We start from the raw sequence: 16812 nt of genomic DNA on the forward strand, positions 1-16812 counted from the left end.
AAATCTCTGTCTTTTACTTTGATAATTCTCCTTATATGGTTATTTTGATGCACGCTTTTGTCTTTAAAGCTGCACTTCTTTTGTAACCATTGCGATAACATCAATTTCTTAAATGAGCTACATGATAAACAGTAGTACAATGAGACAAATTATTACGTAACAGATACAAAATATGTCATATAATGACAAACCATTTGATTGATAGTTCATCGACCCCAATGAGGCGCAGCTTATTCAAAAGGATTTAGTAGTCATCTGTATCGAACGCCTTTTGTAGGTCAAGGGTGACAACTGGCATTTGTCTAGACTCTCGGACCAGTCTTCCTTGACATTGAGTAGAGCTGTCGCGATAGAATGCTTTGGTCTAAACCCACACTGAGAGCTGCTTAAGATGGCGTTCTGATTGACTTAAGAGAAAAGTCGATCGAATGCCAAGTTTTCAACAATTTTAGAAGATACAGAAAGAATTTATATTGGCAGATAATTATTCATATCGCTTTTATAGCCTGACTTATGTATCGGAATATCACGTGATATTTTCAAATTCATCGGGGCAATGCCTTGACTGAATGATAAATTTATAATATAAGTAAAAGGTTTAACAATAACTGCCACTATTTTCCAGAAAGCAGCCGGTATACTATCTGGACTACAAGCCTTATTCTCTTTAAGATTATTGATAACATCTAAGACTTCTTGTTCAGTTACCGGTTCAAAACGGAAAATATTGTCACAGTTTAATAGCGATATATCACTGGAAAATGATTGTATATTTTCATTTAGCAGGTATTGTCAGAAACTTCAACTCTTTCCTGTATTTTTTCGATCAATATCAATAAAGTAATTATTAAAACTATCATCCATTTCAACTTTATCTGTAACATCATATTTATCTTTTTAATACATTTCACAGGATTAAACTTATGTGACATTAAACATTTCAATGATTGCCAGATTTCAGCCGATTGACCATTACTTTTATTGATACAAGTTGTAACATAATTCTTCTTCTATACATGGATACGTGCAGTTACTCTAAATTTCGTAAGCGTTTACAATGTTTCCAGTCTTTAGATAAGTCTGAAAGTTTTGTATTTTTCTTCCGTTCATTCCTTTGTCTTATTAAATTGAAAACATCATTACTAATCCTTGGGGATTCTTTTCCTAGCAGGTGCATGTCGATCAATTACACCTACAATTGCTTTTTCAAACATATTATCATTCGCCTCTTTTACATCAGCCATCGATTCAATTTCTTCCCATGATAGAGCTGCAATGTCTTCCCTAAGTTTCCCATTGTCGACTTTGTTCAATTTCTTCCCACTTTATACCTGTGTTCATTTTCCTTACTATCTTTCTTTTTCCCGATCGTACAAAAAACAAAATAGTGGTCGCTGTTTCAATGACGACAGCTCTACCATTTTTCTCAGGTTCATTCGTCCAGATTAAATCAATCAGAGTCCCCGTGTCTTTTGTCACTCTCGTGGGGAAAGAAAGTAATTGTTTGCAATTAAATCTTTCCATTATTTCACACATTCGTTTCGTGTAAGGAGGCTTATCTAATTTCATAAGGTCACAATTCATATCACTTATATAGAATTACACAATCACGGCTTGTTGAGTCAAGTCTGTCTAACACTGATTAATAATATATTGGCAGCTTTAGAGTTGGGCGGCCTATACCAGTTAACAATACACGTAGATAACTAGATGGGGTGTGCGGTCGTTTAGCCTCAATGACAATCATTTCTAAATCGTGAACGAAAAAATCTCTTCTAACAGCATAATCTATATCTTCTCTAATAAAGACAACAACACCTCCGCCTGATCTGCTTCTCTCTGCGTTCGATTGAATAACCTTCACACGAAATTTCACTTAAGATCACAGAGGTAGGTCGCACTTAAGGTCAGGATATAGCGTGTTTACTTGACAATGAGACGTATTTCATCGATGTGCTTTACCAAGGAAGAACAATTTAAATGAACAATTTTCATACCATTGCATTTGTACAATGCTCGAAAATTTTCTCCGATTATCGGTGGAGTTGTCGTATTTTGATCAACTAATCCTCTCCATTGATAATAAATTAACTGGTTATCAGCGTTTAATGTTTCTCCTACATATGATGACCCATTATCGGCACCAGTATGAAGTGAGTTGTATTCTAGGTTACATGTCGTCCCCTCTTATGATTCAGATAAGCTTTGACTGACATCTACTTGTTCATAAAACGGAAGTTCTTTGAAGCAGCTGTTGAAACATAATCAGTCATCATTAGAAAGGAAAACTATTTCCCCCGCACCTAGGGGGGGGGGGGGCATTTCATGAAGCATTTTTGTCCGACAACTTGTCGGACAAATTTACTCTCAACCAACCAGATGCAAGGGTTTCCGTAGCTTTTAACATTTTGTCAAACGAAATATCTGACAAAACGCTTCATGAAATGCCCCCCTGAACATCCAAAATGACACCAGTTATCACAATTACTTCAAAAGAGTGCATCTTGTTTAGTTCCTACTGCTTTTTTACAAGTGATACATGGAAACTTACATCTCTTTGTCATCGTACACAGATGCTGTGAGGGTCAAAAAGACAACGGTGCACCCTATAAGCCTTTCTAGATCACGGTTCGTGTTGATTCTGACCTTTTTGTTATCCACTGTCAGTGCCGTGATTTTGAAGTCACTCGTCCACGCCTTCCTGTTGTTCTGGCTGTTCCTGACTTTGCTGAACAGGGTGTGGCGTTCCTTTGTTAGGTGTTCATTGATGAATATGTTGCTCCCTCGCAGTTTGCTTCGAGCACGGTAGATACAATCTCTCACGTTGTACCTTGCGAATTTGACGAGAATGGGATTGGGGCTGCGCGAGCCTTCGGAGCGCTTGATCTGGAGACGGTGGGAGCGGTCGATGTCGCTTGGAGCGAGTTCGATGCCCGGCTCCTGCTTGGTGAGATCTGTGACGATGACGTCAGTATCCTCGGTGGGAGATTCAGCCAGACCGTAGATCCTCAGGCAGTTGCGTCTACTGTACAGTTCCTGTTCCTACTTGACGTCGTCAGCAACTTTCGTTAGCTTGCTCTCAAGGTCAACAATGGATTTTTTCCAAGATCATGGACAACTCTGTGCTTCGTTTGAAGGTCATGGTCGATAGACTCGTGGACTAGCTGGATGACAGAGTCCATGATGGCTTCCTAGACGGCTTATGTGATGACAGGGAAAAACTGATTAGCATAACGAGATAACAAAATAGACAGGAATATACAACAGCGACAGCAGGTTTGACGAAGAAAAAAGAAAAAAAATAATGTCCAATTCTCCCTTAGAATAGACAAAGTAGGTCGGAGCATACGTCTCGCAAACAAACCCTTCAACTGCGAACTAGGATACAGAGAGTCCAATCATAAACTTTAATTTAAAGAGGAATGCAGATTTTAATGGCGGGTAACAAAATAATCCTATAAACCAATCCGATTCTAGCGGGTTGTCGTTATCGGAGTGTAAAAGAAAAAGAAAAAAAAAACTTTAAGAATGAACGAAAGACTATAAGATTAAAATCGATGTATTTATTACCATAAATTCAATGTTTTTACAACAATTATATGGAATGCAATTATATGGAATGCAACACTGTACCAAAATCCAAATATTGACCGTCGCTACACATGTCTCCCAGTGAACATTGTATTGAATTTTTTCCGTGAATTCCTAATTCCAGTGAAATAGTTTACAAGAAAAGAGTGCAAACCATTGAATCCAAACATAGCAATGACCATGTATGACCCATGTTTTGGCTGGGAGGGAAGGATGGATGGGATATATTTCTTATCAACCCAACTGTCCTGGGATTAACACTACAAGGAAAATGTAAAACTCGTAGTATTAGTAACTAATGATAAGAAATTGTAAAATTGGAAAGTGAAAGAAAACGTTATCTTGTCATTGATGATACTTACTTTTGCCATCTTCAACATTTCGTTGCATTTCACCAGGGAGGCGAGACTCCGTCTCCGTACTCACCTCCCCAATGAGAGGGTCGCGAGTGTCGAAAACCAAAAGCAGATCATCGAGAATAAAAAAAGACAAAGACATCAAATCAAACTGTCACACGCTGTTTCTCTGATATTTTTCTTATCTTTGTATTCATTGTCTCTTTGTGTAACGATAAATATAGGGTATCGCCTCTTCATCCTGGATCATGACAGTATCAGGCGATATGCAAAAACAGACTCAAGCGTTAGTTCAAAGTGGGATAAAAAAGTGAATATCATGAAACGCTTACGTCCACAAGACCTGGCTGTCTCATGTCATACGCTATTTGTCGTTGGTCTCGGTGAAAAGAGCTTGAGGGTGGAGGTTTTCACCAACCCAATGACTGACCAGCCGGGTGAACTTGTGACCTTACCAACTGGCGTCAGCTCCAGCACCGCTAGCATAGTCGTCTCGTGTGAATGATAAAAGTTGGCCAAACTTTCAATGAGCCCCACCACAATCACATGGTTAAATTCTGGAATCTATCGTTTAATAGCTGAAACAATGTGAAAAGACGTATTGGTGTGCATACGACTCTGAAGGTAATCCGATCATCTTGCAATCACGTAGGTTACCTATCAAGTATTTCTAGAATCCTCATCTTATACGCAGATGAAGATACAATTAATATTTGCTTTTTTTTTTGTGATCTGACTTTACAAAAGAAAAAAAAAGACTGCCTTGTCTGAAAATTGATACAAAGTGAATTGTCATTGCCGAAAGAGGGCAATATATTGCGTCTGTATGTTTATCGATTCCCGCCCACTGGTTTACGTCCTTGGACGATGTGTCTTTACTCACTATGTCCCTCTTGGTCCAGGCCTATAGATGGGTGACTAGCTGGCAACGCTAGGGTAATAAAGATAGCAGTGCCCTCTGGCATAGAGCAATGGCAGCATTGAAGAGGCTGTACCCTGGATAAAGAAGGCCTAATTATTATAGGTTTTCCCGGTCAATTTCATACTTTTGTCATTCAAGTTCCTATTCCGAGCATTCAATTTCACGCATTCCACGCTCGCAGCACTGAATCAGCAATCAAATTCAAAATCCGGTCATTCGAATTCACTATCCGAGCATTCAAATTCACTCTCGGAGCATTCAAATTCGCTATCGGAACATTCAAATTCACTATCGGAGCATTCAAATTTAAGAGAGGAGCACGCATTTCATCATTGAGCATTCAAATTCATGTCAAGCTGGCGACGGAATCTCGTCGGTCATTCAAATTCGTGAATAGGCAACCATGTTCCGAATAACTGCATTCAATTTAAAAGAAGTCCTGAATTCAGTTAGTTTGGGGAAGTGTATGCATGTGTTTCTCACTTGGCTTTGGATATATTGGGATTTATGATTATTATTTATTTTACAGTAGAGGTCCACCTGTTAATTGACAATTTTGAACTCGCGCTTAGCAAATAGGAATATACAGGCACATGTCCCTCGGATTGGACATAAAATGGAGGTCCCACGTGTAAAAGAGTCACAACTCATGCACGTAAAAGATCCCACTTCATTATTCATCGCAAAGAGCAAAACATCTAACTGGACCCCATATAGAAGACCAGCTTTTGCAGCTGAATATGGGTTATCCAGCCATCTTCTTTGATAGAAAATGAAACAAACAAAAATTAGGCACTGTATAGGTTTACAGACGAGCATAATACGGAGGGTTGGTTGACACTTTCGAGGAAAAAAAAAACACAATTTCGACTATTTTGAAAAGCATACATGAGTATTTTATACGTGTTGTTTGTTGTGTATTGCTGTCTTATTGATTTAATTTTGCGGGACTATGTGAGATCATTGTGTGTCAGTTTGTCTTAAATTGATGAATTGTCATTAATGTGGTTGGTGTTAGGGCGTTGCAGTATCATCAAGAAATATGATTACTCGTCGTTGTGTTGTTTGGATGCACTGCTGATTGGACATTGCAATATGAAATTTATTGAGATGAATAACAAAGAATACATTTACAGAGAACAATGCAGAACATGTTAACAATCCTAATTACACTATATGCAAGCATTCATTGGTTGTGTTGGCCCTTTTTCCTTTCTTAAAAGTCTCCTCCATTTTCCTCGTTAAATTGATTGCACGAAGTAGGAACTTGATCGCCTAAAAATGAATTTGAACGCTCCAAACAAGCTCATTGGGACTATCACGTGACTATCGCATGAATTTGAATGCACGAGTATATAGGAAAGTCGGTGCTCGCATTTTTAAATTGAATGCCCAATCGTGAAATTGATTTCACGAAAACGAAATAGAATGCTCATAAATGAAATTGATCGCTCGGATTCTGAATTTGAATGCCCCAATATTTTCGCGTGCGTGCGCTGTGTGAATTTGAATGCACATTAATGAATTTGAGTGACAAAAGTATGAAATTGACCGGGAAAACCTATATTATCATCATTATTATTACTATTTTTGTTATCGTAATCATTATTATTATTAATTTGTTTAGTTTGTACAAATTTAGAAATTGTCATTAGATTGATATGTGATTACATTGTATATCATATTTTTCTTACAATATAAACGTTGTTGCTAATTATTGGGATGTTGCTTACTGAGCATTTGCATTAACTTTATTTCCCAATGAAATAAGCTAATTCTGCTTCTGAAACATTTTGTAGATTTATTATGTCCACGTGCCTGTACGAAGATGTACCTGTATTACTGAAAACATTTTTGCCATTACTGATATATACGGAAAATTGATAAACAAGTGGTCTTGATGAAAGGTGAACACTTCTTAAAGTTGTTGAGGAAAGTCTCGTATTTAAAAGCCATTGACTTTTATATTCAGTTCCAGTTTATTTTCATATTTTACTTTACATGGATGTGATATATGCATATACTAACAAAAAAACACGATAAAAATATAGTATGGAATGGATCGAGAGTAGAAAGTGTGCTAGGGTTCGTTATCTTAATGAGATGTGAAATAAGAATGAACCGTAAAGCAAAGCTTCCATGAACAAATACAAATGAAAATTTGTTTCGCAATGGGGCATGACACAAAATACTGATGACATGAGAGCTAAAAAGCAAGATAGAAATGCCAAAAGAAGCAAAGGGAAATTGAGAGAGAAGAACAACAATTGAAGAAAAGAACAACAACTAAGTGAAAAAACACAAACAAGCTGACATACTAGCAAACGAGCATATCTCCATCATGTTTAAAGTATGATAACTAGTGTATTGATTATATCGGAGCATAAAAACTGAAACCAAACGTAAAGAAAGTGTACACTCTAAAAAAAAAAACCGAGTCAGAACTGACCCGGAACTGGGACCATTGGGGTCACACACCGTTCCGGGTCAGAAATGACTTGGAATTTGGTCACGAAGACCCCAAATGGGGTCACCCTGACCCAATTCATGACTCTGAATGGGTCATATCTGACCCCATTCCTTGTCCACTGGGGGGGGGGATGGGGGCGGTCACCCCCCCCCCCCCCTCCCCCCTAAGATTTGGACCGGGGATTTGCGAGGCGGAAAAAAATGCGTGTATACTGTATGCATGCATATGAAACGGGTCTCCTTTTCAACCTTTCATCAAATAAGATCATAATTTTTTGAATATTTCACTCAAAGTGTGCACCAGATCGCTGAATTTCAATTGAAATTATGCAAAATCTCTCATGCCTTTTTCCCTAGCCTTAGTACACTTTTTAGATTTACACAAAATAATGAATAATTCTCAGTGCACAAGACTTATCACTTATATTCCTAAAACTCAAAGTTCCCTCATGTACAAGGGGAATTTCCTCTTTTAATCGACCCCTTCCTCCCTCAGTCCCCCCCCCCACATCAGTTATCTTTAATGATTTCCCAAATACTCCATCAAATATGCGTATAAGAGATATCTCAATTTCAACCTTAAAAGGCAAAAGCTCCATCGTACGGGAAGGGTGGAGATAACACTCGCCCACGTCTTCTTCCTGCTCGCCCGTCCCTCCCCCCCCCCCTCCCCCATGCAAAGAATTGGCTACGCTTTGAACATAAACAGTTTTCCAAACATATGACACAAAATGTGTGGACCAAAACGTTTATCTGCAATCAGAAAATTATACAGAATCTCCTTCCACAGGCTCGCTACACTTCTCTTCTGATTGAAAAATTTCCAGATATTCCAACAAAAGTGTGCGCCAGATTGTTGAATTTCAGTTCAAAAAGCTTCAGCAAAACTGAAAAAAAGCTCCCTTGAATATGGGAGAGGTATCTAGCCACCCTTCCATTGCGTGTTACCCACTTGGCACCAGATCGCTGAATTCAAGGTCTGAAAATGCAAAACCACCTTCGTGTGGGAGGGGTATTGCTATACCTCAAACAAGTGGGACTGTTTCAAGTCGATGAAACACGCAAAAACAAGCAAAAACACGCATCAAATTGCGCCATTTGCAACATCAAAATGCAAAAAGGAACACCCCCTCCCACACCCTCCCCGTCCCCCTCGCTCGCTCCGCTCGCTCGGCCTTAGTCGCGTTCATGATATTCAGAGTAAGAATTAACACAAAAAGTTTATTTAAATGATACCATAGGCAAATTGTGCAATAATAATCTACACTAGAATAATATACTGCAACCTTAAACAAGTGGGACTGTTTCAACTCGTTAAACACGCAAAAACGTGCATCAAATTGCACCATTTGCAACATCAAAATGCAAAAAGATCTCACCGTGGGAGGGGGGACACCCCCCCCCCCCCTCCCACACCCTTCCCTCCCCGCTCGCTCGGGCTCAGTCTCGTTCACGATATTCAGTGAAAAGAATTAATACAAGAAGTGTATTTAAATCATATCATTTTATAGGAAAATTGTTCAATAATAATCTACATCAAAATATACTGCTACCTTAAACAAGTGGGACTTTTTCACGTCGATAAAGCGTGCAAAAACATGCATCAAATTGCACTATTTACAATATAAAAATGCAAAAAAGTTCTCACCGTGGGAGGGGGACACCCCCTCCCACACCCTCCTCCCCCCCCCCTCCCCCGCTCGCTCCGCTCGCTAGGGTTCAGTGGCGTTCATGATATTCAGTGTAAAAATCAATACAAGACATTGATTTCAATGATATTATAGCCAAATTGTTCAATGATAATCGACATGAAAATATATTGCTACCTTAAACAAGTGGGACTGTTTCAATTCGACAAAACGCGCAAAAACATGCATCAAATTGCACCCTTTACAACATCAAAATGCAAAAAGTTCTTAACGTGGGAGGGGGACACCTCCCTCCCACACCCTCCTCCCCCCCCCCCCTCGCTCGCTCTCTTGCAGACTAACCGCCCCCCCCCCCCCAGATCAAATCCTGGCTACGCCGTTGTTCTTGTCATTTCTGACCCAGAACGGTGTGTGACCCCAACGGACCCACTTCCGGGTCAGTACTGACTCGGATGTTTTAAGAGTGTACACTCCGTTCATGTACCAAGAGAAAATACAGAGGAGAATATTGGATTAAATCTCCGGGAAGATCATTCTAGAATTTGGTTCCAGTGAAAACAATTATTACTTTTTGTTTTTCCTCAGCTAAGAGTGTGCTTTGTAAGTGGAAGTTAAGATTAATCTCTCTGTATTGTGGAGTACGCATTAACTGCACCGTGGAGTTGGTTTTTTTTTTCTGAAACACGTGAGTAAAATACGTCAGGCAAGTCGTTAGCAGATCTCGTTGACACAAACATGTTCTTAAGCTGCATAAAAACAAATAAGCCATCTTACGGAATCTGTTTTCAAAGAAGAAATGATTAGCGTGAGTAAGAGTCAGCTAGGTTAACTAGACGAATAGCCCTATTTTTCCTCTTTCTTGTTTTTGAAAATTTTCTTGATGTGGAACTTTGCACATTATTTATTCCCCCAGGCAAGTATACCGTGATTGAGATACAGTCAAATAAGTGTGTAAGACAATTTTATTTTTCTACATATATTTTGGGGAAAAAGTTATTTGAAATCCAGTCGTTCCCTCAAAGAAAGGTTGTTTACTTTTTTTTTAAAAAAAGTCAGTCCTGCCAGAAATAATTACAGACTATAAAAGTGGTGTTGAAATACAACCAATTAATCTTGAAACCATTATTTATTTTATCCATATTAGCAAGAGAGATTTGAGATACAGAAATCCACAAACAATTATCTAAATGAATAAAATGTACATTCACTACTTGCTGGTAATCAATATGATTTCGATCTTTACTCTCTATACGTTATTTGCGCGTTCTTAAATCTTGTTTGAAAGCTTTTGAATTACTAGTAATATCTCATGACTAATTGTAAAAGAAAATGAGATTATACGGCATATGGTACATAGTGTAAATGGTTCGAATCTCATATCACAGGCAAAGCGTAAGTGTTTCAATTGAATTTATTTTGAGTGACCCGTTGGTTGTGAAAGCAGGAATTGCCTAGGGTTTGATCCTTGGAGTATTCATATGTTTTCTATAGTATGCATATCAATAATATTTGTGTAATGACTCATACTATGCCATCGACTAACCTTTTCGTATATGTGTCGATGATACAGTGATTTTTGTAAGGCAAATATCAAGGAAGAATTACAAACCGCACTACAATCTAATCGATTTGATATGACAATTTGTTGATTGGATTTTGTATGTTAGATGTTGTTTACAATCTATTATTATTCAGTTTAATACTGTATTCAATTATAGATTCAATTCTATATTTTTCCAACTCTTTGAGCTGTTCTTACTTTTGCACTGTACTGATAGGGATTGTAACATTTCAATGTTTTTAAAAAATGTAAATAATGTAGACTGTTCTTTAATTGTTTTATGCTGTACAGAGATCTATCTCTTGTAAAGCAGTTTTGTGTACTGAAGAGACTATGATCTGTTTTAAGACCACGGGATACATAGATAAATAAGGCATGATACTAGTAGTGAAGAATTAATGTATGTGACATCCGTTTGAGACACTTGTAGATAATTGCACGCTATCTGAATCTATGGGGGCGTAGACATTAATTGTTTTGTGATTGCTAAGTTTGTCTGAATCCTTTGGTTCACATTAATAGTTTTCATCGACAGCGATATATTCATAATCGACAAACAAAGTGTGTTTCCTATTAAAAAGGACATGTCATTGAAGAATAAGGCTATCGATATCAGAACAGGAAATCTACACAAAGTCATTAATACTTATATCTGTGTTGTGTGTGACAGAGAGTGTGTTTGTATTTGAGAGAGAGAGAAAGAGAGAGAGAGAGAAAGAGTTTGCGTGTGGTACATTAAACAATATTTGTTTTCCAACAGATGTTAAGAGAACGAAAATCTTGATTAACTATTGATGTTACAGGAAGGTAAATTAGTTTCGCTGGCCACATACACAGTCAATTTGATACATGGAGAGCAAATGAGTTTTAGCTTTTTCATATATCACTGTATATCATTTTAGGAATAATATCAACGTGATCACAAATTCAGTTTGCACTGTATCTATAAAAGATGTAGAACGTTTCACTATTGAAATAAAAACAACTTGAATAGTAACATGAAAATGATTTCTTCTCTATTAAAATCAGTGTGTCATCTGCGATGTTTCGTTTTATAATTCTCGAAATTAGAATAATTTTTTGAAAGTCGAAAACGCATTGTATTATGATATGTGTATATATATATATATATATATATATATATATATATATATGTACATACATATTCACACGGACATTGCAGTAGTTCACTTATTGCATTGTGTTGCTGCTAAGCTTTCGACCCTTTTGCAGGTCTTCGTTAAGGCTTGGGACGTGAACATAACAAAAAGCAACCAATTTGCAAACACTTGAACAGATTAAGGCAAAACAAGGCGAAATAGAGGTCAAAATAAAAGAAAGCCAAAAGAAAAGAAAACAGAAACATGACATAAGGTGACATTTACTTCACCAGAACAGCAATCTGTGCCATACATTGGCATGCACGGCGATGAAAGTATATACAAGGTAATACGAGAGTAGCAGCAGTATGGTATAAATACACAAAAACAACGGTTACACAGCGTAATTGCTATGAAATAAATAAAAATGTACAAACAACAAAATTAAATTGCTCAAACTATATACAATATTAAAGCAAACTGATTACATTGTTTAAGGCGTTGGGAAGTAAAAGGCAGTAAGTAAATTACTGCAAAGTCCACTATATATAGCAGCCCTCTTCCTTCGTCACGACTATACAGTGTACTTACAATGCAGCACCAATCACGTATGATACGTGGCCGAGCCAACTTCACTTTATATATATATATATATATAGTTGAAAGAAATTGGACTGAGGCGGGACGTTGCTCTCGATCTTAGTCTCCCTTTTATTTGTCAAGCTTTCGGCCCGTCATTGGGCCTTCGTCAGGACCTACCAACAGAACGATTATTATATGAATAACCTGATGTGTCATATAATATATAATGCAATTTCACATATTACCAATCTTCTCAATCCTTTCCTTTATATACACAAATCAATCATTCAATTCAATACAAATATCCACTCTAACCTCCAATCATCATCAGAATAACATCATATGTCCAAAAAATATATAAATAAATTCTTATATCATAATGCTGCCATATAATAATCATATTGTCTTATAATTCTTGGCATGATGATCACAAACAGAATCATTATACATATATATCATATTCATATGTCTATTTGCATTGCGTATGTAACATGTATATACCCGCATACGCACACAATAAATTCTTATATCGTAATGCTGCCATATGATAATCATATTGTCTTATAATTCTTAGCATGATGATCACAAACAGAATCATTATACATATATATCATATTCATATGTCTATTTGCATTGCGTATATGTATACATCCGCATACGTACACACACACCCACATACATACGCACATTCACATACACACACTCTCACATATGCACACACCCACAAAACTCCGGTTGATATAATACTATCTAAATCAACATATCCTATTTTATTTCGTATATTACCGAAATATAATAGCGTCAACCCTCCAAAATATATCAACTCTTAGATCAAATGTGTAAGCAACAACAATTTCTGTAAATTACCTGCGTGGGACTCGTGTGGTTATCGTGCATCCCAGCACCGTGTACTCATATTCTGTTCAAAAATAAAATAATTACCATTCAATCATTCATAATACCTCTTATTTTGCAAATATAATCAAACATACTTATATTAAAACATCACAAGATCATATTCACAAATCCATCATACGCTATTTTCCATATCATTCTTATCCATGCAGTCAGATCAACTCGTGACGCTCAACAGTAATCATGAATCGTGTGATCATACAATAAATATCAACAGAATTTCACAATAATAGTGTTCAATCATAATATCTATTATATTACATATAAATACAGTCAAAAATAATCATATCAGAAATCACAGATTCATACATTTTCCCAAATACATCATTGTACACCATTATACATTTCATTCATATCAAATCACATAAACTTATTACACGCAGCTTTATTCATACATCTTGTGATCGTACAATATATCAGTACATCATTATACAAATGAAATCTCGATAATCACAATATATCTAACCTGAAATTTATTAGGGTGTTTTACCTGTATGTTGGGCTGTATTTTGTCCTGTCTGGTCATGGCCAGTTTTCTGCTACGGGTGTTTTACTGTAAGTCTGAAGTTAGAGTGAGGGGTTCGGGATAAGAGCTATGTAGGGTTCATTGGTCAACGTTAATGCCATCGGGGGTCAGTGTTTTCAATTTCTTTATCCAGAAGGATTCTCTATGTAGGATTACTTGGCGGGATTTTGTTCGGATTGTTTCGATGCCTGTGATCTTTACATTGTCAATTGAGTGGTCGGGCTGGTTAAAGTGTGTTGTGTAGGGGAGGGTTTTTCGCTTGTTGGGTGTATTGTAGTTCAGTATTTCCGATTTAGTGTTACTGAATCTGGTGTACAAGGATGTTTCTGTCTTTCCCACGTATTGTTTGTTACATTTCGTGCACGATATCAAATAAATGAGCCAGTCTGACTTGCATTGTATTTTGGATGTGATTGGGAATTCTTCCCCCGTGACATTACTTTTGAACTTTTTGCCCTCTTTAACAAAGTTGTGAAGCATGCACCGTTTGGCTTCGCATTTGGCAAAGCCGTTTGTGTTGTTCTCATTCAGCTGGTCATTTTTGGGGTCGCCAGAGTATGTTAGTAGGTCGCGGAGGGTGCGGGGGCGTCGGTATGCAACCAACGGGGGATCCGAAAATATCTCTGAGAGTGAAGCTGATTCATCTAGGGTTTTTTTGTTCCTGTTTGAGAATTTTGTGTAGTTTGGCGGTGGCGGGACTGTATGTTAAGACGAAAGGGGTTCTTTCTAAGGGGGGTCGTTCTTTTTTGTCAAATAATTCCGCGCGGGGGATGGAGCGAGCTCTGTTGATTTGTAGTTTAGTTTGTTGGGGAGGGTATTCACACTTGTCGAGATAGTGTTGGAGATTTTCGAGGTGTTTGTCTGTGCTTTCTGGCTGAGAGCAGTTACGTTTGATTCTAAGGGCCTGGCTGTATGGTATGCTTTTGAACACATGTCGAGGGTGGCATGAGGAAGGAGGGAGGAATGTGTGAGAGTCTGTAGGCTTGGAGTATAACTCTGTCTGGAGAGTTCCGTCGTCTGAGAGGACCTTTAGGTCAAGAAAGTTGACACAGTCGGGGGATGACTCAAACGTGAATTTGATTCGGGGATGGAGGGCGTTCACTGTGTTTTGGAATTGTGCTAATGATTGGGGGCATTGTGTCCAGATGAATATGATGTCATCAATGTATCGTTTCCACGATTTCGGGAAGATTGCGTTTGTGAGTTCTAATAGCTCTGCCTCTATCTCCCCCATGAAAATGTTAGCATACGATGGGGCAACAGGGGTGCCCATAGCGGTACCCTCTATTTGTAAATAGTTCTTGCCGTTGAACTGGAAATTGTTCAATGACAGTACCAGTTCAAGTAGACGAATGAGCTGGTCGGTTGGAGGGGAGGGGTTCATTCGGGCGTTGAGGGCGTTTCGACATGCTTTGAGGCCCTCATTGTGGGGGATGTTCGTGTACAACGAAGTTACATCGGCTGTCACTAGTATGCTTTCTGGGGGGAGGGGGTTCTGGGTCAGATTCAGGTCTTTTATGTGGTTGAGAAAATCGGTTGTGTCCTTTAGGTGAGAGGGCAATTTTTCAACCAGGGGGCGGAGGTGGAAGTCAAGGAATCTTGAAATTTGCACAGTGGGGCACGCACATCCTGAAACAATAGGGCGTCCCGGATTGTTGGGCTTGTGGATTTTGGGGAGGAAGTACATGTTTGGGCGACGTGGATCCTTTGGAATTAGTTTTTTCTTTAAGTCTGAGTTCACGTCAAGGCTTCCCACCGCTGTTTTTACCTTTTGTAGGTGTTGAGGGGTGGGGTCATGATCTAGGGCCTTGTATGTCTTTGTATCTGTTAGTTGTCGTAGACCTTCGTTGATGTATGTGTCGGTTGACATGACAACCGTACACGATCCCTTGTCAGCTGGTTTTATGATTATCTCTTTGTTGCGTTTGAGACTGTAGAGGGCCTTTCTCTCTGGTTTGGTTAGATTGTCACATCTTTTGTTTCTTTTACGTTCGTGAGTACTGACCATGTTGAATGTCGCGGTTTCTACTTGCTCTAAGTATTTGTGCAAGCTGGGCTCCTTGACGAAAGGAGTCCACGCGCTTTTTGTTCTTAGCTGTTCTGGCAGCTGAGTCTGATCATTTTCTTTAGCCGGCCGATTATTGTTAAGGTCAGATTCTTTTTTCTGCTTCAGAGCGAAGTGTGTTTTTAGCGTCACTCTGCGTTTAAATGCATCTATGTCTGCTTTTAGTTGTAGTTCGTCCATATGGGGTGGGGTGGGGCAGAATTTTAGTCCTTTCGATAGGAGGCTGTGTTCTGCCTCAGAAAGTCGGTAGTTAGATAAATTCACTACTGCGTTATGGGAGTTTGGGGGATTTCGTTGTTTTGTGATTTCTTTCTCCTGAGTTTGGTGGTGGATTTTCCGCCGTTTTGTATAGTTTCGTTTCCTGAAATGGCGGTTTTTGTGCGTTTGGCTCGTTTTTTGTCTTACCGGGCAACTTTCAGAGTTGTGAATTCTATTTTTACAAAGTTCGATGTCGCGACGGAGTTTTGATTCTTTGCTGGCTCTTATTTGTGTAATCTCCCTACTAATAGATTTCTCTATTGAATTCAAAGATTTGTGATATGTTTCGGGCGTGGTTCCGTTCCAGAGCTCTTGTTTCTTTTCTTTCAGTGAGGCGTCAATCGAGTCAAGTTTCAATTCTACCAAGTCGATTGTTTTGTCGCGTAGGGAGCAAGAAGCGTCCCAAAGGATTGATTCCCATTCCTCATTTTCTGGGGCGAGGCAGCATGGCTTTTGGAGGTGTAGGCCTTTTGGGATGATGTCTCTTTCCTTGTAGTGGCATAGGAGGTTAAGGTGTAGTTGAAATTTTTGTTTCCGCATCGATGTCTTCCGTATTTCACGCATGAGCGATTCTGAGGTGGTGTGTGGGGGGATCGTGGTCGTAGATAGTTGTGGTGCGGTCATTGTTCCGTTGGTGGGTTGAGGGGAGGGAGGGCCGTCCATGCCGCGACGGATCCAGGTACAAGTACTTGAATGCAGGGTCAGGGTGAATAGTACGTATAATGTGAGAAATAGTTCCCTGGGTCCCGAACGTACGCGGTGCCGCATTGTTGGATGCATATAGTTGAAAGAAATTGGACTGAGGCGGGACGTTGCTC

The 16812-nt window shown here is 38.7% G+C and overlaps 1 protein-coding gene across 1 annotated transcript; it reads right to left on the reverse strand.

The window, feature by feature from the left end:
- Positions 1-14311: 14311 nt before the first annotated feature.
- On the reverse strand, positions 14312-15541 carry LOC140229980 (uncharacterized). The gene has a single exon (XM_072310215.1). The coding sequence runs from the start codon at positions 15539-15541 to the stop codon at positions 14312-14314; it is 1230 nt and encodes a 409-aa protein (XP_072166316.1).
- Between the last annotated feature and the right edge of the window lie 1271 nt (positions 15542-16812).

The sequence above is a fragment of the Diadema setosum genome, chromosome 1 (assembly GCF_964275005.1).
Source record: "Diadema setosum chromosome 1, eeDiaSeto1, whole genome shotgun sequence".
Lineage (NCBI taxonomy): Eukaryota > Metazoa > Echinodermata > Echinoidea > Diadematoida > Diadematidae > Diadema > Diadema setosum.

What these genes read in the sequence shown, in the direction of transcription:
- LOC140229980 (XM_072310215.1), bottom strand. Translation starts at nt 15,541, where the DNA reads ATGTCAACCGACACATACATCAACGAAGGTCTACGACAACTAACAGAT.